This window comes from Copadichromis virginalis, linkage group LG10 (genome assembly GCF_057382275.1).
Source record: "Copadichromis virginalis isolate Kocher_CV1m ecotype Utaka linkage group LG10, C_Virginalis_male_GT1.1, whole genome shotgun sequence".
NCBI lineage: Eukaryota > Metazoa > Chordata > Actinopteri > Cichliformes > Cichlidae > Copadichromis > Copadichromis virginalis.
Genome location: NC_140627.1, coordinates 21,932,966 through 21,956,436, shown reverse-complemented (window position 1 = coordinate 21,956,436; position 23,471 = coordinate 21,932,966). Strand labels below are relative to the sequence as shown.

At 38.9% G+C, this 23,471-nt stretch overlaps 2 protein-coding genes across 4 annotated transcripts in view; one reads left to right on the top strand and one right to left on the bottom strand.

Moving 5' to 3' along the window:
• lars1b (leucyl-tRNA synthetase 1b) overlaps positions 1-1,126 on the bottom strand; it is a 22,024-nt gene extending 20,898 nt beyond the window's left edge. The window contains exon 1 of one of the 2 annotated variants that reach the window (XM_085470675.1): positions 1,085-1,126. In XM_085470675.1, coding sequence (XP_085326801.1) covers positions 1,085-1,114 — 30 coding nt within the window. In that variant the 5' untranslated portion in view covers positions 1,115-1,126. Of the gene's footprint in view, positions 1-137; positions 278-1,084 lie in introns of those variants that run through there. The other variant, XM_085470676.1, reaches the window with a different exon arrangement.
• Positions 476-23,471, top strand: rbm27 (RNA binding motif protein 27). 2 transcript variants are annotated; one of them, XM_085470677.1, is made up of 21 exons: positions 476-670; positions 4,658-4,776; positions 5,937-6,064; positions 6,582-6,655; positions 7,359-7,552; positions 8,012-8,323; positions 9,054-9,281; positions 12,363-12,539; positions 13,439-13,585; positions 13,701-13,854; positions 14,299-14,452; positions 14,591-14,824; positions 14,924-15,055; positions 15,251-15,376; positions 15,546-15,620; positions 15,724-15,900; positions 16,869-16,973; positions 19,185-19,412; positions 19,616-19,699; positions 19,864-19,983; positions 20,914-23,471. In XM_085470677.1, exons 1-21 carry the CDS (start codon positions 612-614, stop codon positions 21,016-21,018), a joined length of 3,132 nt encoding a protein of 1,043 aa, XP_085326803.1. In that variant the 5' UTR covers positions 476-611; the 3' UTR covers positions 21,019-23,471. The 2 variants fall into 2 exon arrangements, with proteins under 2 accessions (XP_085326803.1, XP_085326804.1); XM_085470678.1 differs by lacking the exon at positions 12,363-12,539.

Sequence of the window (23,471 nt, the reverse complement as noted above, 5' to 3'; positions counted from 1 at the left end):
AATTGTCTCAACAGCTCATGTTAGCTAACTTTGCTAACAGCCACATTGAATTAATGCTCTAAGGCAGAAATTTTCTTTTTTACAAAAAACTAGCATCAACCATTTCATACTGCGAGTAATTAAAAGATTGGACCTACCGTCATTTTGTCTAAAACTGCAAGTAATTAGTTATACTGTTCAAAAAGAAGAAATAGTGTCTAGTTTGACAAGAGAAACCCACGCCACCGGTGCCTGGCTGATGACACCGTTCGCTTGGTTTTCTGGGAAATGTAGTCCATCTGACTTTTCAGACGTATCTTAACCTATCTGTTGTATTTGCACATTAATTAGAATAGCTAAGATTTATTAATCTTAATTACTTTGATAAACAAATACAAGCCCTCATATGTGCGGCTTTTTTTTTTTGTTTGTTTGTTTAAATGCATAATAAACATCCGCCGTCGTGCTTGCGTTACGACAATTTGACCATGTTGCCATGCCGTAAAATATTTTGTACGACCTGCCTGTGAAGAGAGACAGAAGGCCTTAAAGCTTATAAATTTATAGACGATGAAAGTAGGGTTGTCAAAACGCTCTTTCTTTTTGTAGACAGTATTGTAGTCCTTCTCACAATGATCATAGAAAATGTTGAAGCCTTGAAATCGTGGCTGGCAAAGCTCCTGGAGCCGATGTGAGTATTGAAATGAAATGACATTTAGCGTGCATGCTACGTAGCTGCTTTAGCCTGCTAGCCGCTGGGTTAGCCTGGCATCAATGGCAGATTCTTGCACGAGTAGCTAACCATCGCTTGTTAGCCTTTCGAAGCACAGAGAGGCACTTTTACTTTTCATTAGTAATGATTGTGCATGATTTAGCGAGTTTGCTTGCGTTTGATGCACTGCGAATTCTTGATTCTGACACTATGGTAGTTAAGAACACAGTTGGCGCACGGTAGTGTAACTTTATCACAGTTCTGTAGCAAGCTCCTAGCCTTCAACGTGTAGCCCCTCTTGCCTAAAACAGCTGTTGTATCTCTGGGAAAAGTTACTAATTAAAACTGTAGCTATTAGCTCGACATATTTCATAGTTAAATGCACACAAATACTTTGCCTTTGGAGTTTCCATAGTAACACATGCTTTGTAAGCGTTACGCTTTGTCTGTTTTGCTAACGCGAGATCCTAAAATTCTTTTAAATATGTTGACGAGCTCAAATGGGTAATGGAGTGCATTAAAGGATTTAAGTTACCCCCTCCCTCTCTTTTTTGTGCTGTTGGGACAACACACAGTCACTGTTTAATCAACTAATGGAGTAACTCCACAATATTATCGTTGTGTGTCCGAGGTTCATCCTCTAAAAATAAGGAGTTTTTTGCATAGGGGAGAAAAAGTCCTTGCAGAGCCAAAGTGAGGCGTATTTAAGCTGCTTTAACTAAAGGCTGGAGTTCAAGTAGGCATAGTTTCATTCACATTGTTATTACATTTATATTGTTGGTAATTATTAATCATTGGGAATTTCCATGGTCAATGATCCTGTAGTTAAGGGTCAAATTTGACTGTAGCTTTAGTGAGTCAGCAGTTAATTAACTACTAGCAGCTTGTTGCTTGAACTTAGGGCTGTTCGATATAACGATATATATCGGATGATGTTATAAAAACGTCTATCGTTTCATTTTACGCTATCCTTTGTTTCGTGGTGTCGCAAAATAAATTGTTTACGGCAATATATTTTCATCGTTTTGATGGTCACTGTAGTGGCTGTATTAATTTCTTAAAGTTCTCTTTTTCTCTTATATTTTATATAACCACACTATGGATGGACAAGCGCCTGTTTTTATGCGTTGTGGTTGTTTATGTTCCACATAAACCTTTCACAATAAAGCTCAAGATCCTGTTGAGACTTTTCAAAATAAACTGAATCACGTGAAAGAGCAGATTATTTAAGGATGGGAAGTAAAAAAAAAGAGCCACCAGGTGTTTAAAAAATAAACCTTTAGACTCAAACGTTAGAACAGGCTTTTCCCCGCAGCACGCTGTGTAATAAATCCTCACAAAGAAAACGGTGGCCGTTACAACTTATGTCTAAAAATGTATAGTTTCATGCATCGGTTAAAACACTCGACTCCAGCTACATGACGCGCAGCTGGAAACACTTCACGCAAGTCCAGGTTCCAGTAGTTCCATAGCTGACAGTCTCGGAGATCTTTTAGCTTGATTTCTATTTTTTAAGTTTAAAAAAGCAAATGTTGTGTAAGTGGAACTTTTAAACTCATAAATTATTTTGAAAAAGTGCAGGTAAACGCACTGAAATCGTTTTACCAGGCTTTATATTAAATTTAAAAAAGGCATTCGTGCTCAAACTGCAAAGATTACTCTGCTGTTAATTGATTTATTGAGCTTCATAATGCATTGGTCCAGTGCTATATGTCTGATAACTTTGATACTGAAAACCAGCCACAGACTTTTACTTGCATTTTGCAGTGAAGTATAACAAATTCATCCTGTCAGTTTGCATAAATACAAATTACTCTTAAGAAGACAGCGGTCGTAACTGCAGAAGAAGCCATCTAGTTAAGATGCATACATCTTTTCCCTAGGAGACTGTAATGTTTCAAACATGTCAAACAAACTCAACCATTGGCTCAGTTTAAAAGAATAAAATAGGTTTGATGGCTAATAACTATTGTGAGCACATGATGCAAACTGCAGCAAAACTGTATACCAGTGAGCATAAGACGATAATGATCGTGTTTTACGCTTTATGGGCTCTGAAGCTTACATATTTTGTTGTTTTTGTATTTTATTTTGTATCACTTTTGTTTTCCTGTACTTAATTTATGTATTATTTTCTGCATTCATTTGTGTGTTACTAGTTTATGGAACTTAGTTGATTTTGCAGCTGTCTGTCTTGGCCAGGACACTCATGTAAAAGATATTTTTAATCTCAAGAGTCACATTTTCCTGGGTAAGCAAAGGTTAAAAACAGTGTAGATAACACTGAGCTTTTTTTTATTTTATTTTATTTGAAAAGCTAGCAGTAAGTTAGACAGACACACCTTGACATGTCCCTCATTTTGTCTTGACATTTAGCTTACTTTGCAGGAACATCTGAGCATTTTTTTTATGCCCACAGAAAGGGTGACCAGAGTGACCAGCTGTAACACAGTGAATTGCAACGCTTGTGTAAAAAGCCAAACCACAACGACACTTCAGACATAGTCACTGCCCTATGTCATTTCTTTCACATGCTCAAAACCCCCTACATTGCATGCATTGTAGCACATCAGAGTTTTCAAAGAATGTGCAGAGTTTTCAAAGAATGGTCATCAAACTTAGTTGTAATCATAATTAGGGCTGCCACGATTAGTCGACTAGTCACGATTACGTCGACTATCAAAATCGTCGACGACTGATTTAATAGTCGACGCGTCGTTTGAAGCTTTGTAAGATCCTGAAAAACGCAGGAATAAGTAGCAGGATTTAAGAGTGTAATAACGGACTGAAACAGAAGATGGCAGCACTGCATGTACAAGGATACCAGCTGCCGTTAAACCCCGAAGAAGAAGAAGCAGCGTCCCAGAATTCATAGCGCAGCTTCCAACAATGGTGGCAGCTAGTTAGTTTTAATATTGCTCTTATTATTCTTTCTGGGTCACAAAATAAACATTTAACCTATTTTCAGGCGAGAATGTAGCTGTGTAAACCTCAAATATCTGCTCAGTTTATCAAGACACCGCATATTTTCAAAAGCGCTCCGACGTTTTCGGAGACGTCTGTTACCCACTAGCTCGATAGCTAGCCGGGGGCTAAGCTAACTAGATCCGTGAGAACACCGGACTCCCGGCAAATCTTTTTCAAACCCACCGCTGTCTTTCGCTACTCAGGTTAAACATGATATATGAGTCACTTAGATAACTTAAAAATGTAATTGTTTGGCTTTTTTTAGTATTTTATTTGTTCCTGAGTAAATCGGTTTGGCTGAGATTAAAGTTATAGTTTTTACACAGCTGAATAAACGTCAAGCAGACAGCTGATCATCAGAAGTGTGAGATGCTCGAGAATTTACTCCGGTGTCCTGTTATATTTTAGATAGCAAGGAGTTTATTAAACTTCACCGAAACAATCTGCAAATTTCATTAAAATTTAATAAACTATCATCTTGTCTTTATTTTTAGTTAGCACATACCTTAAACAGTTAAAGCTGTAAGCTAATGATAGTTATATAAGAGCAGATGCTGCTGGTGCAATAAGCTGTACGTTTTACCTCCAATGGATGATGATCTGATTAGTCAACTAATCGCAAAAATAATCAGTGACTAGTTGACTATCAAAATAATCGTTTGTGGCAGCCCTAATCATAATTAAATTTTAAGCTATATTACCAATGTTAAGAAATGCTACCATGGAAACCTGTACTCCTTTCCTTCCTATAAGAATAATAACCTTTCTTTTACTTTATGCATTTGGTGGATTGTTTAAGTTTTGTGGCAATGATCTGTCCCCCTTTGAATTTTACGCTTTGCATACATAGATATGTAAATGAATTTGATATGCATTAAATTTCAGTTGGTTCAACTAAAACATTTCTCTCAGTTTTAACAGTTTTTTCTTATTAGATATATGAATGAGTGTGTGTATAGATAGATAGATATGTTTTAATATATACATTTTAATCTGCAGATGTGATGCTGACCCCTCTGCATTAGCCAACTATGTAGTTGCTCTTGTGAAGAAGGACAAACCAGAGAAGGAACTGAAAGCACTTTGTGCTGATCAGCTTGATGTCTTCCTACAAAAAGGTATACATTTTATTTTATTTATATAAAGCTTTTCTGCTAATGTGTCAGCAGGCAATTTTGACATTTTGTAGCTCTTCCTGGTTAAGGTGGAGGAAAAACTTTTGCTCCATCATTAAGCTAACAAGGGATTTATTCGTACTCCCCTTGCACATGTCAGACAATAGAGGCTTTGCAGTTAGGTCACAAATCCTTTGGGAATCAGACCTGGTGGCATTGTCGAGGTCAGTGACTAAACTGATTATTAAAAATTAGTTGCTAAGTTTAGACAGATCAGAAGTTTTTTCCCTGCATACAAAAAATGCAGTACCCCTGCAGAGGGGATTTAGTTTTCTTTTTTCCCCTCATATGCCACCAAGACTGTACTATATAGTTTAAGTAGCTCAAACATGGAATACATGTGGTTATCATAAATAATATTGAAATTATGCAACTTGTTTGATATAGTAAAACAGGCTCTTTGTCTTAACAATGTTAAAAAACTTGATTGAGGCTAGAAAATGACCAATATGGAAATAAGTTGATCAGAAGCATTTGATCCAATTGATGTGTCGTCTTGGCTTCAATTAAACTGATAATGTTAGCCATTACCTGCAACACAAACTGCTTTTCAGCCCCCAGAACTCATATGTATTACCCATTAACAGTCACACTGATGTAGCCTGCATTCTGTAACAGGCCATGTTAATGAAATATCACCTGTATAAATATAGTGAGGCAGGCAGAATACAATGAAATGTATAGAGTCTTAAATTTGAAGTGGAACATCAGCAATGCTATCTTCCTCGTGGATGCCATTTGTGGACCCCACATGTGGCCACCAGAGGGAGTGTTGCATCGTTTGATAGTGACTCTGTATCCAGTGTGATGTGTCCTGATTCAGTCTCTTTATTTTTAGCTCTACACTATTAAAATTAGTTTAGGGGTTTAATTTAGTTGGAAAACATGTTGATGGTTATTACATATGTCTCCTGGATCACTTTAGAATTTTTTAATGTTACATTTTTTTAATCAGGTAGCTTTCCCACATGTCATGGATGCAGTGTTCATATGTGTTATTTTTTATGTGTGTGTTATGCTTTTAGACTTTTGGCCCTTTTTCACAAGACTGAAAACTGCATGCAGTTTTTAATGTGTTCTCGTGATTAATTTTGTCCTTGCAGAGACGGTGGGATTTGTTGATAAGCTTTTTGAATGTTTGACGACCAAGAACTACCTGGGAAATCCTGCTGCCAAGGAAACTCCCAAAGAGGAGATTAAACTGCCTGCAATCAAGGCTGAAGTTGTTGAGGTACACCCTGAAATTGAATAGCTCGCCTTTTGAAAATGAGTGCGCGCACACACACACACAATTTATTTTTTTTTTTTTTTAAACTGGTTGAGTGGTTTTGTTGGAATGGGCATTTCAATTTGAAATCAAAGCTTTTGATAAAATCACTTATTTTGAATGCTTTTTTGTTTATTAAGGCTACGTCCACACGTACATGGGTAGTTTTGTAAACTGAGATTTCTCATTTTCATTTAAAAAAAATTAAAAAAGATCTCGTCCACACGTGCAGTTTTCTAAAATTATCTCCGTCCACATGTAAATGCAGAAGTAGCTCACAAAGAGCCAAAGTGAAATCCTCGACCTGTGAAAATTATCTCGCCATTCTTCTGGAAGAAACGCGTGTGAAAGAAAGGCCCAAACGCATTGAAAAAGCTACGTTTTTAAAAATACCCATGTATTTGTGGACGTAGCCTAAGTTTTAAAGTTATATTATAGCTGATGTTTTTTGTTTTGTTTATTTTGTTTTTTCCCCCTCAAGGCTGAAACACCCGAGGAAGAGAACAGGCGAAGGAGAAGTCCTCTGAGAAATCGCTCTGACTTCAATGAATCCAGGTATATGGCTTGCATTTAACTTTGTCTTTATAAGCAGCTAAAACATTTGCAGGTAGGACACACTTGTTGAACTGTTTAGTACATATTGATGTTGTGTAGTTGTATAGCGATCTTACCAAGCAGCTATATTTCCAGCCCTCCAAGTCCTGCTTTTGGCTTGATTAGGCCCTCGTGTCCACTAATGTGTCCCTTGGCTGTGGCATATCTAGTGTTGGGTGCAGATGGGAGAGTTCATTCACTGATATACGATAATTAACGTAATTTGAAAAGAGTTACGTCTTTAATATGTAGGGTATATTTTCTGCATATTTTTAGAAATTAAGTTGTTATTAATTAATTTTTTTACTTTATTTTACTTTCTTGAGCTTCTGCTGTGAAAAGCTTCTGTTAATGAAACTAAGCACTTCCCAATAGTTTTAACACAAACAGCCCATTTGGGGACTTAATGGGATTGTGCACACATAAAACAAAGGTAATTAAGCCTTTCCCTAATAACTTGTTTCAGATAAAAGCGTACTTCTCTCAAACAAAGATCATTATTTCAGGGTTCATGTTATGTTAAAGACACACAGAAAGAAATGATCCTTGCATCTTCATTTGTTATAAGAAGACCCACATTCGTGTCTGAAAACCTGTGAAGTATTCCTGTGTGATTTATACATTTAAAATCAGCAACGCCTCTAACTTCTCATCATCCACACAGGAACCGCGATGAGAGGAGGCGAGACGAGCGCAAGCGCCGTGACTTTGATCGGCACGGGAAAAGCGGCAGCGACTCCCACCGGGAGCGCCATGAGCGGCGCAGGGGCAGCCCCCGCGGGAGAAGCTACAGCAGGAGCCGCAGCCGGAGCGGCAGTCGTGGAAAGAGCAGGGATAGGGAGCACAGAGGAGGCAGAGGTGAGAAAGTCCCCCCTCCCACAACCAATAACAACAACAGCACAGGGGAACAAAGATTGAGGCGCGAAGAAGCTCCTGAATCTCTCGTCAGCACTGCTAAACGGTGCATTAGTGACGGTGACGTGCTGTTGGAGACATGCTGGTGTGAGGCGCTTTAGATGAGAAGACTTGTAGAAATTACGGATGTAGCCGACTCTCGTTTTTATTCCTGTCGGATTGTTGGACAGTGTTGCTGGGAGTTGGTAGAAAGGAAGGGAGAATGTGGACAGCTTTGCAGTCCTATCACTGGGGGTTCAACAACATGGGTTGGGATTGGTCTTCTTACCACCAAGGTTAATCTGCTCATCTTTGTCATTACAAGTTTCCCTCTTTTTGTAATCTATCATTTAATGTAGTGCTTTTAAAAGTCAGCTATGATACAGTACACAATGATTTATGTGATTTACTTGTTTTCAACAGACTTCAAGTCAAAGTTTGAGGCAGAAAGGAAGGACACTGACGGATACAACTCTTCCACCACATCTGGCTCTCAGCAGCAGCAGCAGCAGCAGCAGCACCCGCCACCTCTCCTGCCCTTACACACACCTCTGCATCCCTTTTCCTCTTCTTCCTCGTCTTCAGGAGCTGGGGGTGTACCGGTAGCAACACTGGCTCACTTGCCCGACAGCACTACAGACAGCTGGTCTAGCTACTACGGAACGAGGCAAGATGGTGTTTGCAAACCTTTCAGCAAGGCTGCTTCACTCAAACAGCGCTGCAGGGATTACGATGGTAGGAGCAGAGTTAATCATCCTGTTCTCAATTCCTTTGATTCCTTCTTTCTGTCATTTCGTGTGTCTGCGTGTCTTTTATTTTATTTTTTATTTTTCCATCTGAGAGCCTTTTATCTGCTACAGCCCAGTAGCATTAGGGAGATGTTTTCTGTGCATTTCAAAGGGGATCAGAATAACACTGGAGCTTTTTGATGAGATTTAAAGGAAATGTTAAGTTTATGACGGCTGTTGTACAGTTTGCTCAAGTCTCTAGTTTAAACACTACCTTTTTCTTCCCCTGAGGCTTCTGTGCCTTGTTTGGTCTCTTCACTAATGACCACTGCTTAGCACTCATCCTCTTGTCCCCAGTGAAAGGTAGAAAAGCAAGCTGGTTCCCTCTCACTCCCCTCTACACTGAGGCTCAGGAGAGTTTAAACTTACCCACTGTCCCTGAAGTACATTGCTTTCTGTCACAGTGCTCAAACACAGCCACTTGGGATCCAGTTCCTTAATGAGGCTTTGGTGTAAATACATGAACTGTGTGACTTGGCTGCTTTAAACTTAGATGTTTATTCATTTTGTTTAATTCCCATGAATTTTTTATGTTATTGTGTGTGGTGTCTTTTTGTTTGTTTGGCTTTATTAATGTGTGTGTGTGCATGTGTGTTTTGTGACTGTAAAGCAGCAGTTTATATAAACTCCATGTTGTGTACGATATTTATGAATAATCGCTTCTCTCCCTCACACAGAAAAAGGATTTTGTGTCCGTGGTGACCATTGTCTCTATGATCACGGCAGTGACCCCCTCATAGTCGACGATGTCAATCTACCAAATATTATTCCATTCCCACCCCCACCGATTCTGCCACCCGCCGGGCTGCCCATGCCCCCCATCACTGAACCACCTCCCAACCTCAGGATGCCTTCTATGCCACCCTATGGCCAGCCACCACCACCAGGTGTTTTCCCTATGACAGGTGAGTATTAATGCTCCTCTAATCCATAAGTTTGTGCTTCATCATATTGCGAAGTTTTACAATTTGCATCTACAAAATAGTGAAGCCAGAAGAACCGTGTTCCTCTCTCAAACATTTGGTTTTGTGTGAGACGCATTGTTCTTCCACTGGCCTTTTTCAGTCTGGTCACAATATACATACCTTTCCTTTGGCCTGTAGTATCATTGATTTATGAAGATATTTTTGCATGAGTTTCCCCAATGTTTGAGAGCTAACAAACATCTCTTTAATATAATAGAAGTAGGATTAAATCATAAATCGTTTTCATTTAGAAACAATTTTGTCCCCACTCACAACAAAATCCAGCTAACTAATATGGTAAATAAATGGTAAATGGCCTGTATTTATATAGCGCTTTACTAGTCCCTAAGGACCCCAAAGCGCTTTACATATCCAGTCATCCACCCATTCACACACGATGGCGATGTGTTGAAAGTGTAGCAGGTCACATGTAAGACATCGTGGCCTCAGTAATGTGACACTGTACTCCTTACTCTGATGGCTGATTTGACGACACCAGAGGTTTTAAATATGTAAAGATTCAAATGAACGGTATATTGGAATTAGAGCAGGGCGATATGGCCAAAAATATTTATCACGATATATATTTGAAAATTTGCGATAACGATATAACCGACGATATAATTGATGCGAGACAAAATACAACTCCACAACGTTACTAGCGCAAAAAGACAACCTATCATTTATTTTCACTTAAACAAGAAGCTGGTTTTTATGTACATTAAAGCTTTATAAAAATGTAACAGTGCAAATGCAAATTCCTTGCTGAAAGTTTAACCAAAAGGCATTTCCAGTAGAAATGGGCTGACATATACTGAGCATAACCATGTATAATATCCACTGAAGTTAAAAAGAGGTGCTTTGCAACATTAAACTGCAGTGTGCAGTACGCATTTTTCGGACCATAAGGTGCACAGGATTATAAGGCACATTAAGCGAAACAAAGCAGTCAGATAAATCAAACTTTATTAAACTCATTCTTCTTGCTTCCTCCACTTCTGAACCATTGATTCATTAATGTTGAATTCTCTGGCAGCGGCTCTATTCCCATGTTGTTGCAGTATATTAATGACTAACCTCGTATTGTGGATGGATTATCTCAGTTGTTCTCCTGACTGAAGTTTGGTCCATTTACAGCATCCTGCCATGCGATTGCATTTGTCTCTAACCATGAGGAACCTTAACGTTAACTTTTATAAGTGGAAAAGTGTTAGTGTTCGTCCTCCAGCTTCACTGTTTATGTTATGCTAACATAGCTGTGTCGCTAGCGATCACGTAGCACTTCATTATATACCAGCTAGCCCAACTTCAGTAACCCTACAAACGTCACTGCTGTTTAGTTTCCTGTCTTCATTTATGTTGGAAGTGATAGCAGAGCTGTACGTTTGATTTTTTTTCAGAAATCTCTCAGTCAGAACATGCAATATCATGCGTAGGTAACTAGCGAAACTAGCGAGCTAACTTCCGCTAGCTTCCTGCTAGCTTCTAACTCCGTTAAATGTAATACATTTTGTTTTCATGGATGCCTGGAAGTTAAACTTCATAGTTACACCTGGTAAAGCAGCAATGCTGATCATTTTATTAAAGATGAAAGAATTTAGACAGTTTTTAACTCTTAGTGATGCTGCAGTGTTCGTTTGACCTGAAGTATACGGAGTTTAGGACCCAGATTACTCCCAGATTTAAGGGCATCTTAGTCCGACGACCGCTTGCATGTTCTGCAAAAAAATGTGCTTTGTCGTGTATCTGACGGACAAACACCAAACCAGTTCCACATCACTGAAGTTGCACCATTTTTACAAACCAATTCTGGTTCATCTGTTTCACTCAACAATCGGCCATGTGCGTATGAAAACAAAGGCACTGCGCATGCGCGTTTTACTCATATTCTATCGCGATATTTCATTTTCCTATCGTTGCCTAACATTATACCGGTATTACCGTGAACGGTATAATATGGCCCAGCCCTAATTGGAATGAGATGTCACCACTCTGGTGTGTAGAAAAGCAGCTGTCTTCAATATTATATGTATGTATATGTGTGAGTGAGTGAAAACACTTGCCCGACTTGACAACGTGCTCAGTTGTAAAGAGTTTTTGTTGAATTTCTCAAGGGAAGAAATCAACCTGTGCAATCTTCCTGCCTTTGAGTTGCACTATTGCCGATCAGTTTCACACTGGCTGTGTTTTGTTTTTGCAAATCATCATGATGATTTAAAAAGATGTATTTAAATCCAAAGCGCAAAAATCTTATGTATCTACATACGTTTAGAGTAGACGTGCTACACAGTAGATAGCTGCCCATTGATCATAAACAGTACATAAAAAAATATATTTTGCCTTTTTTTTTTTTTTTTTTAAATATATATTTCAAACATGGGGGGTGATGACTGAAACATTTGACCTGATAGGCTTTTATTGTTTCAGCTACTTTTTAAGGCTGTTAAAGTTATGAGATTTCTATCTTCCACTTGATAAATGGATAGTGTGTCATAAAGTTTAAGCAAATCTATCGAGAAGACGCCGCAGTTTCCTGGTGCATCTGCTTTTATATTAAAGCAGTCAGATTTTCACTGAAATACTTCTTTAATACTATACATGTAATATACTATAGAGTCATTGCAAATTTGCATTTTGTCATTTCCTTTTTTTCCTTTTTTTTTTTTTTTTTTTTTTTTTTATTTATTTATTTTTTGGTAATTTTTATTTCATTTTGATTTTTTGGTTTTGATTTCAGTTGAGTTTCATTTAGTTTCCAGAGTTGATTTTTCTCATTTATTAGTTTTATCGCCACATTTAGTTTTTGTTGTAATATTGACTCCATTTTATTTCATTTTAATTTTCCCAGTTCACAAAATAATTTTAGTTGGTTTTAACTTTCTGTTTTGTTTAATCTAGTTTTTAGTTTTCATTTAATTGACTAATTTATTTTCTTTCACATCTAGTTTTAGCTTTTAGTTGTAGTTAACTATAATGACCTTTTGTACCTGAGACATCAGCTTGGGCTTGTGTCTCCCTCAGGACCCCCACTGATAGCAACCAGTGGGATTGATACCCCCAACCACCAATCTGCAATCACTTCTTCTCCTCCCGTCGGACCGCCTGGTGTGGGCCGACCTCCTACACTTCCTCCTCCTCCTCCACCTCCTTCCTCGACCTCATCTGTGTCTCTTCGTCCCCAATATGTCCAGTCTGAATGTAAGCAGGGCTGCTTTTGCTTTTCAGATTGGGACTGTGCATTTGGAAGAGATTTTGCTGTGTTGCTTTTTATTTGGGTGTTCCTTTTAGTGTGTTTATGTTGTTGAGTTGTTATTTTTTACTTCTCATTTCTGTGTGCTTTAATAGTTACAGTATGATAAAGGTTAGTTTACTAAATATCTAAAATAACTAAGATGGTAAGGGTTATTTAAAACAAAACACTTTTTGGTTCTGTTTCTGTTTCCTGTCACTGTAAAGTAGTTGTTGTATGCCGTGTGTGTTTGTGTGCACAATTGGCATGTGTTTCTTGAGCCTGCAGTAACAGTTGTGGACCAGAAGGTAGCGCTGTGTATTAACCTAAAAACAAAAAAACCAAGCATCTCTGGGAAATTTTGTCATGACTCATTTAGTTGAGTGCTTCCTGCTATGATTATGCACATGAGGGTTTCAGTTACAGACTCTTTAAAAGACTTTAAAGAACTAAAAAGAAATTGCTCTATTTGGTATTTGCAAACTTTGGGTTTGTGATCTGTTACCACAACTGCCGTGAAGGGCCTCTTTCTGATAATTTTGCACTTGTGTGTCACAAATGTAGATAAGAATGAAAAGCATCATCTTGGTTGTTAATTTTTATCTTTGTTTGTTTCTTGCTGGGTTATTTTGCGCACTTACAATAACTGTAATTTTTATTTCTCGCATTTTGTAGGTTTTGTTTATAAATTTTATCCTGGACTACATGTTAAACTCATGTCACAGGTTGCTACCTATTCAGTGGTTACATTTAAAGTCAAAGATTCTTTTTTTATTAATATGTTTGCTTGTATTCACTTTTTCATATTTTTAAATGTTTTCATATTCCCCCCTAACGGTATGTGCGTCTGTTCACTTTTACACATTAGACAACTACGATGCAGAAGGCTACAACCCAGAATCTCCAGGCCTGACTGTAGCAGGACGTAACCCATATCGTCAGTTTATTCCCCGGGTGCAGACTCAACGCTCCAACCTCATTGGCCTCACCTCCAGTGAAGGTCAAGGCTCCAGAGGTAACAACCTCATTTACAGGGTTTTTTTTTTTTTTTTTTTTTTTTTTTTTTAATTCAACCTGATCCTGGGAAATTGACCTTCTCAGACTGATTTGACTTCTTGCGTATCTTCTAGCTGCCAACATAGTGATCCAGACAGAGCCAGCTACTGCACCCAGCACTCCTGGAAGTAACGTGTCCCGTTTCAACACAGAGCAGGACAGCAGGAAGAGGACCATGGGACCCAGTACAGCTGAAGGGCCAGCACCTAAAAAACCCTGGATGGAAAAGTAAGAGATTAAAGAAAAAAAATCTACATATTTGATTTAGGATGTCATTTATTCTGCACAGTGTTTTGTTTTATGTGAAGAAATTGGAGTACGGTAGCCAGCTGAAATGTAATCAAGTTGGTGCCTCACCCCATTACTTATTACTGCTCAGGAGGTCAGCAGCAAGTGTTGTCTCAGTTGTAAGCAGGTAGATACAAGCATCCCAGTCATGAGGATTTCTTTGCATTACCTCTACTTGGAGTACATTTAAACTGTCATACAGGTTGTAGGTTGGAAGTAGTCTTCTTTAAATAAAACCATAATATGGCCAAAACTTGAATCCCAGATCATCAATCATCGCTAAATTTTGATTAACTCATCTGCTTTTTTCCTTCATTTATTTATTTTTTTTATGAAAACAAAACTACCAAATTAGTGATGTTAGCACTGAAATGTTCTTTTTAGGCCAAGCTTCAACAACCAGCATAAGGGTGCTTTTCCCAAGAGGACTTTTTATGTGAACACAAAGTTGGAGGTGCGCAGGATCCCGCGCGAGCTCAACAACATCACCAAACTCAACGAGCACTTCAGCAAGTTTGGAACCATCGTCAATATACAGGTAAAATGCATCCAGTTTTGGTTGTTGTTGTTGTTTTGCTTTTTTTAATGAGTGCTCCCCACAAAGTTCATAGACATTAGGCCTGCAGGAGAATGAATTCAAAACATTTACGGACTTGCACGTGCACTCTCAATCCAGGTTGTGTTTGGCGGAGACCCAGAGGCAGCATTGATCCAGTACACAAAGAATGAAGAAGCCAGACGAGCCATATCCAGCACAGAAGCGGTCCTTAACAACCGCTTTATCCGCGTGTACTGGCACCGCGAGCTTGGTGCTAATGCCACAGGCCTTCAGCAGCAGGAGCAGAGCTCAGGGAGCCAGGTTGCCGGGTCAGTGCCCAACCAGGGGCTGCAGCACAGCAACATGCATAAAGTTGGTATTAACAGCGGAGACACTGAGAATCCTTTGATGACAATTTTATATATATTTTTAAAATATCCATTGATTTACCCTCACTCGTTTTATCTGCAGGGGATCAAGCAGCACAATCCAGCTGCTTATGTGTTGAACAAGACTGTACCCAAGCATCATCTGTCTGCAACAGCTGGGGCCACGACAAATGCCAAGTCTGACAACCTGAATCCAAACACGGACACGGCTGCTGTATGTTTTAAGTTTATCTTGCAGACAATATCAGGCAAAGTGGATATTATATAATATACAAAAGTATAATATTATGATGGCACGTGTGTTACAACATTTTCACAGTGATTTATGTGTGTTTGTTAGCTAAAATTGTATTTGTAAAGAAATTAATTATATATTTTCCTTTTTTTGCCCCTCCACCTTTCTCCTTAGGTGGTGCCTGCTACTACGAACACCCTGAAGGGACACTACACTTCCACAGCCGCCAAGTCTTCCTCAAAGAGCCTTGGGAAAACGGGAAAAGCACTGGAAGCACATGAAGCTCTCAAGAAAAAGCAGGCACGTTGCTTAACTTGGTTACGCATTTTGACCATTAAAAGAATAGCAGAGCTAAGCCATTTCCTTCTCTCAGGAGCCACAGCTAAGAAGGCTACTACCACTGAGAGAGAAAACTGTTTGGGGGGTTTTGAATGTTTTTGATTCCCTTTTTCTTTTTCCCCTCCTTTAGGAGGCACTAAAACTCCAGCAAGACATGAGAAAGAAGAAACAGGAGATGTTAGAGAAACAGATTGAGTGTCAGAAAGTAAGACATTTAACATTGAAACTATTCTTATCTGTAATCCTTCCTCTTTTTCTCCAGTGTACTGTCAACGTTCTTTCTGATACCATTTTTCGTGCCCTTCCAGGCGCTGATAAGTCGGCTGGAGAAAAACCGAGGCATGAAACCTGAAGAGAGGGCCAACATCATGAAAACGCTGAAAGAACTAACGGAAAAGATCACCCAGCTCCAGAATGAAATGAACCTTGCCTCCCAGGTCTCAAGCGCCAAAACTAACCACAGCCAGCCCAAAACCAAGACTGATGTAAGTTTGGCTTCCTTTTTGTCTTTGTACGTAACTGAGAGTAGGGGCGGGAAATTTAGGCCGAAAATTATATCACACATTGGTAGAGTTGTTTATTTGCCTTTTTTTTCACACTTCACAGGTCCTTTTTAAAAAGGCGTTTCTTCACATAAAAAACATTTTTATATGAAGAATAAAACTGCATACATTGAGTAGGTAGATGTTTATGAGTTTAAATTTTTTTATATACATTTTGTGTACTCTAAACCTTAGATGCTGGTGGATTAATGTATTTATGGGGTCTTTATTAAGCAGTAGAAAGAACATTCTCTATAGGCTCTAAAACTACTTGGCCACAAGGTATAGACATTTACGTATATATAGGATATGTGCACACAGGCTGTCCTATATACCAAGTGAATAACCAATAACCGCTCAGCCTCAACAAATCTTTGCTGTTTTCACATTCGTTTTCTCCTCTTTGCATGTAGTTGTGTCCTAGTCCTAGGCCCTTTTCAAATTTCAGCTGTATGAGTTCCTATACCTGGGATTGGGTCCTTTTTAGTCTGAATGCAATGAAAAAAATGGTTCTTTGGGGGGGGGGGGGGGGGTTGTTGTTTTTCCTGGAAATTCCAAGGAATGCTTATCTTTTAATCCATATTGAAAGAAACGGTTCTTACACTAATCTTAAGTTTGCAAAAATTGAAAAAAAGATCAAAAAGTCAATGTTGGTTCTGTACAGGACCGAAGTAGAGGATCTGTTTGAATATTGGGTGCATAGGAATAAAGTTTTTTTTTTTTTGGGGGGGGGGGTTTTGGTTTTTAATCACAATTTCGATTCACACAGTTTTGTCTTGATTGACCTTGTTAGACCAACAAGCACGCTCCACCCCCCCCCTCCTTTATTTGTAAACACAAGTTGATATTTGTGTATTTAATTGCTTCTCTGGATTAAGTAAACAAATTTCTTTTCTATGACATGCGATCAGGCCCACAAGGAGCTGCTAGATGCTGAGCTGGACTTTCACAAGAAGATGAGCTCTGGAGAGGATACAACAGACCTCAAAAGAAAACTGGGGCAGCTACAGGTGGAGGTAATACTGTCTCTGTCTGTCTGTCTCTCTGTCTCTCTGTCTCTCTCACTCACTCACTCACTCACTCACACACACACACACACACACACACATACTCACACACACACACACATACTCACACACACACACACACATACTCACACACACACATTCTCACTCACACACACACACACACACACATTCTCTCTCACACACACACACACACACACACACACACACACACACACACACACACACACACACACATTCTCTCTCTCACACACACACACACACATTCTCTCTCTCACACACACACACACACACACACACACATTCTCACTCACACACACATTCTCTCTCACACACACACACACACACACACACACACACACACACACACACACATTCTCTCTCTCACACACACACATTCTCACACACACGCACAGAAAATACACATGGATAGAAACAGACACAAAGTTAATCATTGACAGCATCTTGCATCATCAACACTTTCGTTGAGAACTGAATTAGAGGATGTGATACCAAGAAATGCCTTAGAGGAAGTGTGCAGATGAGATTATAGTCGCAGCCTGTTCTGCAAGGGGTGGAAAGAGATGGTATCTGTCCACCGATTAAAATAAATCAAATAATATATTAAATTCATTAGTTTATTTGTGTTCTGTCAGACGTGTCAGGCAGAAAGGTGTTTTTTTTTTTTTTTTTTTTTTTTAAACCATCTATGTTCTGTTTGTTTTATTTGACTGTGATAACTGGAACCTGATCCTGCAGTTTCTGCACAAGCTCCAGATCCGCTGTGTTTAGTGTTATTCGCTCAGCTCAAAGCTTCGTAAGAGTCCTAATGAATCTGATGCGAACGTCTTGGTGATACCACAAGACACCTACACAAGATGTAAATGACCTATTGCTTCCTTCCTGTTAAAAGGGAGTTTCTCTTTCCCGCTTACCCCAATCGCTACTCATAGGGGACCGACTGTTGTGGTTTGCACACTATCGTCACAAGGTCTTTACCTTGCAACATAATTGCCTTGAGGCGACTGTTTTTGTGAACTGGCCTTATATAAATAAACTTGAATTGTATTCAGTAATGAAAAAAAAAAAAGAGTTTTATGGTAAATTTTCAGTTTACCTCTGTACTGTTATCTTAGTCGGCTCCAGTAGTTGCCAGACGCACTCCTCCAGATGCTTGCTTTGTAGTCCCCTCGGGGTTTTGACACATCAGATTAAACAGCATTTTATTACTACACTCCATCAAAGTGTAAGGAGGTAGACTTACACACACTTATCTACTGAATTGGTGGCTTTTCTTGAGGTAATTAGTATTGCAGTTTTGTTTGGAGTATTTGTACATTATATTTCATGTTCTATAACTTGCATTTAACCTCATCTTTGTTGCATTCATTCTGGATCAGGTCTCTTGTAAGTTAGCGTGGTTTCCTGGTTAAGTGAGCAATGACACATAAATAACACATCTTCCCAGTGATTCTGCCAAAAGTCATTAATTAGGTTTCAGGTTAGGTCATGCAGCCCATACAGTTATTTATTTGTATTTTTTGGTGTTACACACAGTGTTTTCTTCTTCTTTATCCTCTAAATTTGCTGTGCACGCAGACGGCTGTGGCTTAAGATCAGGCTAACAACAACATAGCTTTTGTTAGCAACAACCTGCTTTGCATTTTTTTTTCCTTTAACCCCAGGGTCTTAAATTGGCTAGTTGTTTAAAAATGGATATGCATCCCCCATCCATCTAAACTCGGCCCGCCTTCTGCACATTAAACTGCAGCCACTTAAGCAAGCCCAGAGGAACATCTGCTAACGAAGCCAAATAAGACACATGTCCTACACTGATGGAGCTGCGCCTCATTAAAGTTTGAGACACTGGTCCTTGTAAGAAAATCGCAGGATGACAATTAAAGGGAGAGTGGTTGTGAGCTTGTGGAGTGTCTGAGAAGGAAGGAGATGTTTTTAAAAATGGAGGAGTGACAACTAGTGGTAAAGGGCAGAAAGTGAGAGAGTAAGGGTTTGTAGAAAATGTTTCAGCTCTGAAGGGTTGTGATGGCCTGCTCCTTTTTGTTGTTGTTTTTGTATTTTTCCATAAACTTTTTTTTTTTTTTTTTAAAGTTATTCAATATATAAATTAGACACACAGTGGTGTGTAATTGTGTACTGAAATCAAACAGCGTCCAGTCAACCGCCCTTTCTGTCCTCCTTTAGGCAACACGTTTGGGTTTGATCTGGCCTCCAGCAGGTCGAGGTCGCGGCCGAGGAAAGCTGGGCCCAGATCCTGGTGCGATGCACGTGGGCCGTGGCCGGAGTCGAAACCGGGAAATGATGGTGCGCGGCGGGGCTGTGAACCGTATGGTGGTTGATCACAGACCCAGAGCCCTGGCTATTTTAGGGGTCACTCAGGAGGAAAAAGAAGAGCTAATGCCGCACTTTGTGGTAAGAATATGGCAGGATCTCTCCCTCCAGTAATACAGCACGATGTTATTGCTAAGTAATAAAAACTGTAGTAATAAATACCACTTTATTCCCTCTTATATCTTTTAGATATGTTAAGTGAATCATTTTCCCTGTGATAAGTCATAAATGTTTTGATGTGTATAAGTATATCCTGATTGGCCAACTGATATTTTTAAACCTAGAAATTTGGTGAAATCGAGGATCTCCGTGACCAAGACGCCAACAGTGTCGTCATGACCTTTAAGACACGGAGTGAAGCAGAGAATGTAAGTCACATGGCTCCAAATGTGTATGGGCTACATGTTCTCTTAATCTTGCTGCTTTTCCTCTAATCCTCTTCTAATAATAATAGAATAAATTAATACATTAAAATAATTAAAATACTCCAGTATAGCATCTAAAAGAGCTGTACCTCTCTTTGGTGTTCTAGGCAGCAAACCAGGGAGCTAAGTTCAAAGGTCGTGTTCTGCAGATTTCCTGGTACAAGCCCAAGACGCCCTCTGTTACAACGGAGCCCGAGGAAGAGGAGGCTAAAGATGAGGACAGTGCGGTATGACAAATACACACACAGCTTCATGTTTTCCCAGTAACTAAAACAAATTAAGGAAAGGGCGTTGTGTACGACACAACTTGAAAATCTGAGTTGGGGAAACTTTTGAAGTTTTAGTTACATTCACAAAATTTTACTTGGTTATTTCTTTCTGCTGCTTGTTAATTTTTAACAGCAGCTCCCAAAGGAAAAGGAGTGCTAGCCTCTCAGTACTAAGAGCATCTTAGCCCCATGAGTAAAACTGCATTACTGTCAGGTGAAATCCTTATGCTGTATTTATTTAAGGGGTTTGTTTCCTCCTTTGAGGTTGTGCCATTTCTTATATGTAACTTTTGTTTTTAAAGGTACGGTTGCCATTCTGAAAATGTGTCTGTGCACAGGTAGAGATTTGTGGTCAGATTTCCTCTGACTGCAGATCTACTTATAGCCACTTCATGCTCATCACGTTTTATCACAGGAGCTGAAACAGACAGATTTCTGGACAGGTCTACAGACTAGTTTGACTGGCAGAGATTAGGATTAATTTCCTGAGACTGATCAGCAGGTCACCTGTCATGGTGGATTCACCGATGGCTAACCAATAGAATGGAGGATGTCTAAATCTAAAGCATAAGAAATATCAGAAGCAGGCAGTCTGACCACTATAGGATTTTTAAGATCAGTACCAATATTTGGTGATTTTAAAATCTGATATTCCAGTATATTTTTGGATTGTTTTTTTTTTTTCTTTAAACAGTTACCTAAAATTTTTTATTTGTTACGATATTATTAAAAATAGCTAATATCAGACTAAATAATTTCCCTCTGCTACACTTTGAATCACTTTCTGTTTGCTGTGTTCTAAACATGCATGTTGCCAGGAGGAAAGCTGACTTAAAGTTTCCAGAAAAAGCATAAATATAAATGCTAACATGGTATTTATTTCTACAGAAGGAAGCTAGCTCGTATTTACCTGGGGAGGAAGAGGAAGAAGAGGAGGAGGAAGAGGATGACGATGAAGACGATGAGTACGAGAGTCGATCTTGGAGGCGATAATGACATTCGTCATTATCATTAACTGCTCTCCGTCAGAATCAGTGGTCCCCCACTCCCACTCCCACGCAGATTAAAATTGATGTAAAGGAACTCGCATTTTTTTTTTTTCCCTTTCCAGTATTTTCAAAGTAATTTTAGACTCTAATCAAAGTAAAAGAAGAAAACGTCTTTACTTTATTGTACATGAAAAGAAGTGTAGATGGTCAACAGTTTTTTGTATCCCTCAACTAAACAGTTGTTTAAAACATCTCACTTTTGCTGAGAAAGATACATGTTTAGTTGTTCTTATAGCTAGAAAAACTTATGTAAGTTTCTGTGTGCTTACCAGATGGACAATATCAGTAATGCACAACATTTGTGTCGACTGTGAATAGGTATTTTTATACATACTGTATTTAAGCTCTTTTTCTCACCAGTTTTTGTAGAATCTTGTCCTCCGTTCAGGGACAGCCATTCCATCACCAACAGAACGTTCTCTGCCGCTACCACAGAGAAATTTATTTATTCTTTTTCCACACTGCATAAATGCACTGTGCCGTACCGATATTGGCAAAGTATGGTACAGCTTTCACTTCGCTCATAGTTTTGATGTGGTAAAGCCCAACGTGTTAAAGGATTGCATCTTTCTTTTTCCCTAAATGTGTGCTGGTATGAATATTTGCCAGTGCACATGCATGTTGGTGTTCCTAATAAACAGACAGACCCATAGAGATGCTGCACCGTGGCCATACAGCCAGTGCAGGTACAATAGGATACCAGTGCAATAAAAAAAACACAATCAATGTTTACAAACTTCCATGCACTTCATATACAGTCATGTAGTCATGTTCGGGAAAAAATCGCCCCCACACACTTGTATTTTGTTGCTCACTCAGTTGTCCAGTGCCACTCTGTGTAAATACACACCCAAACACATGTTGTAATGTTCATCTGCTAAGAGTGCGTAACATTTTCACTTGTTTTCTTCTGTCACTTGGTCATTCAGAGGCCCTGACGGGACAAAGATCAGATCACCCATTTCAAAAATGTGAGATCCATAGACAGGTGTTTGAATGTAATGCTTAAAAAGAAAAAAAAAAAAGAATATATAAATAATTTCTTTGCCTTACACAGTCAGCGGATTGCTGAGTTTTTACAGGACGTGATTTACTTTTGTAAATTTTGTAAATGCTTGAAAGAGAAATTACTGATCTTTTTTTTTTTTTTTTTTTTTTCTTTCTAAGTTTAATATTTTTTTGTTTTGTTTTTTCCCCCCTTTTTTTGGGGGGGTTAACGACTGATGAGGTTGTGTCAGGTAGAAAATGTTGAGCAGGAGAGCTTAGTATCTCTGCTTTAGTCGCAAGAATTTTGTATTTTCAGTTTTTCAACCAGTTCATATTGTTATTTGACTAAACTTGTCATTTAAGTAGGTTTTTGTTTGTCTGTTTACGAAATATAAGAGCTGCTCCGAGCTGTGGAAAACACTCTGAAAGACACTGAGTCATGCCCGTAACAACATTGATTTAGCTTAAGTGCAGCTTTGCCTCTATCTGAATATTGTCAAACTGTGCTCCGAAGCCACTCTGTGAGTAAAACCACAGTGTGTGAGTTCATGATAAATATTTTTATTTTCTGCTTTGCCTTTTTTTTTTTTCCCCCCCCCCATATACTGTATTTTAGAATCCTCAAGGTGGGAGGAATCAAAAACCATTAAAACTCACATACAAATGTATTTGGTTAAAGAATTAGTCCTGTCCCTTCCACCAGATGCCATTTACATGCAGCTTAATGACGTTTTGTTTGATTTATGCTTTTTGTAACTCAGCTAAACTGATCATATCCAGTTTGAATGAAGCACCATAGGAGAAGAAAGACTTTAACTTATTACTGTGCAGATTATATATATATATATATATATATGCATGCACATTTTGGCCTGTGTGGTCACGCTGGCACCACATCTAAAAGGGTGCAGATCTTCCTCCCACCTACAATGTTGGTAGTGCTCTTGTGTGGATTGCATATCTGACTGTTGACTGATACTCAGACGCCTCCTGCCAGCGACCTCATTGTCCCAAAGCTGATGTTTTTACTTCCAGCATTAGCGTCAGAATGATGTGTGTGTGAGAGGAGAGGCTGTTGCTTTTCCCTTTGTACTTCATTATGATTTTCTCATGTGATGTTTTTGTTTTGTTTTTTAAATTTAATGAGGTCACTGGCAGGTTGAAGGGATAAACCTATACTGGCGAGGTTCTTGCTTTGTGTGAGTGAGGATTCAGAGAAGGTCTCCCACTTTTTGTACTATCACACAATGGTGTAAAAAATGTAAAGTGTTTATTGGATAATAGTTTTGGATTTGTTACTGTTTATATTTGCAGGATGTGGATGTATTTTCTTCATGTATTTTGTTTGTAAAAATGGATTTCTAATTTACTAGCATGTTTGCTTTTGCCAATAAAGATGGAGGAATTGGG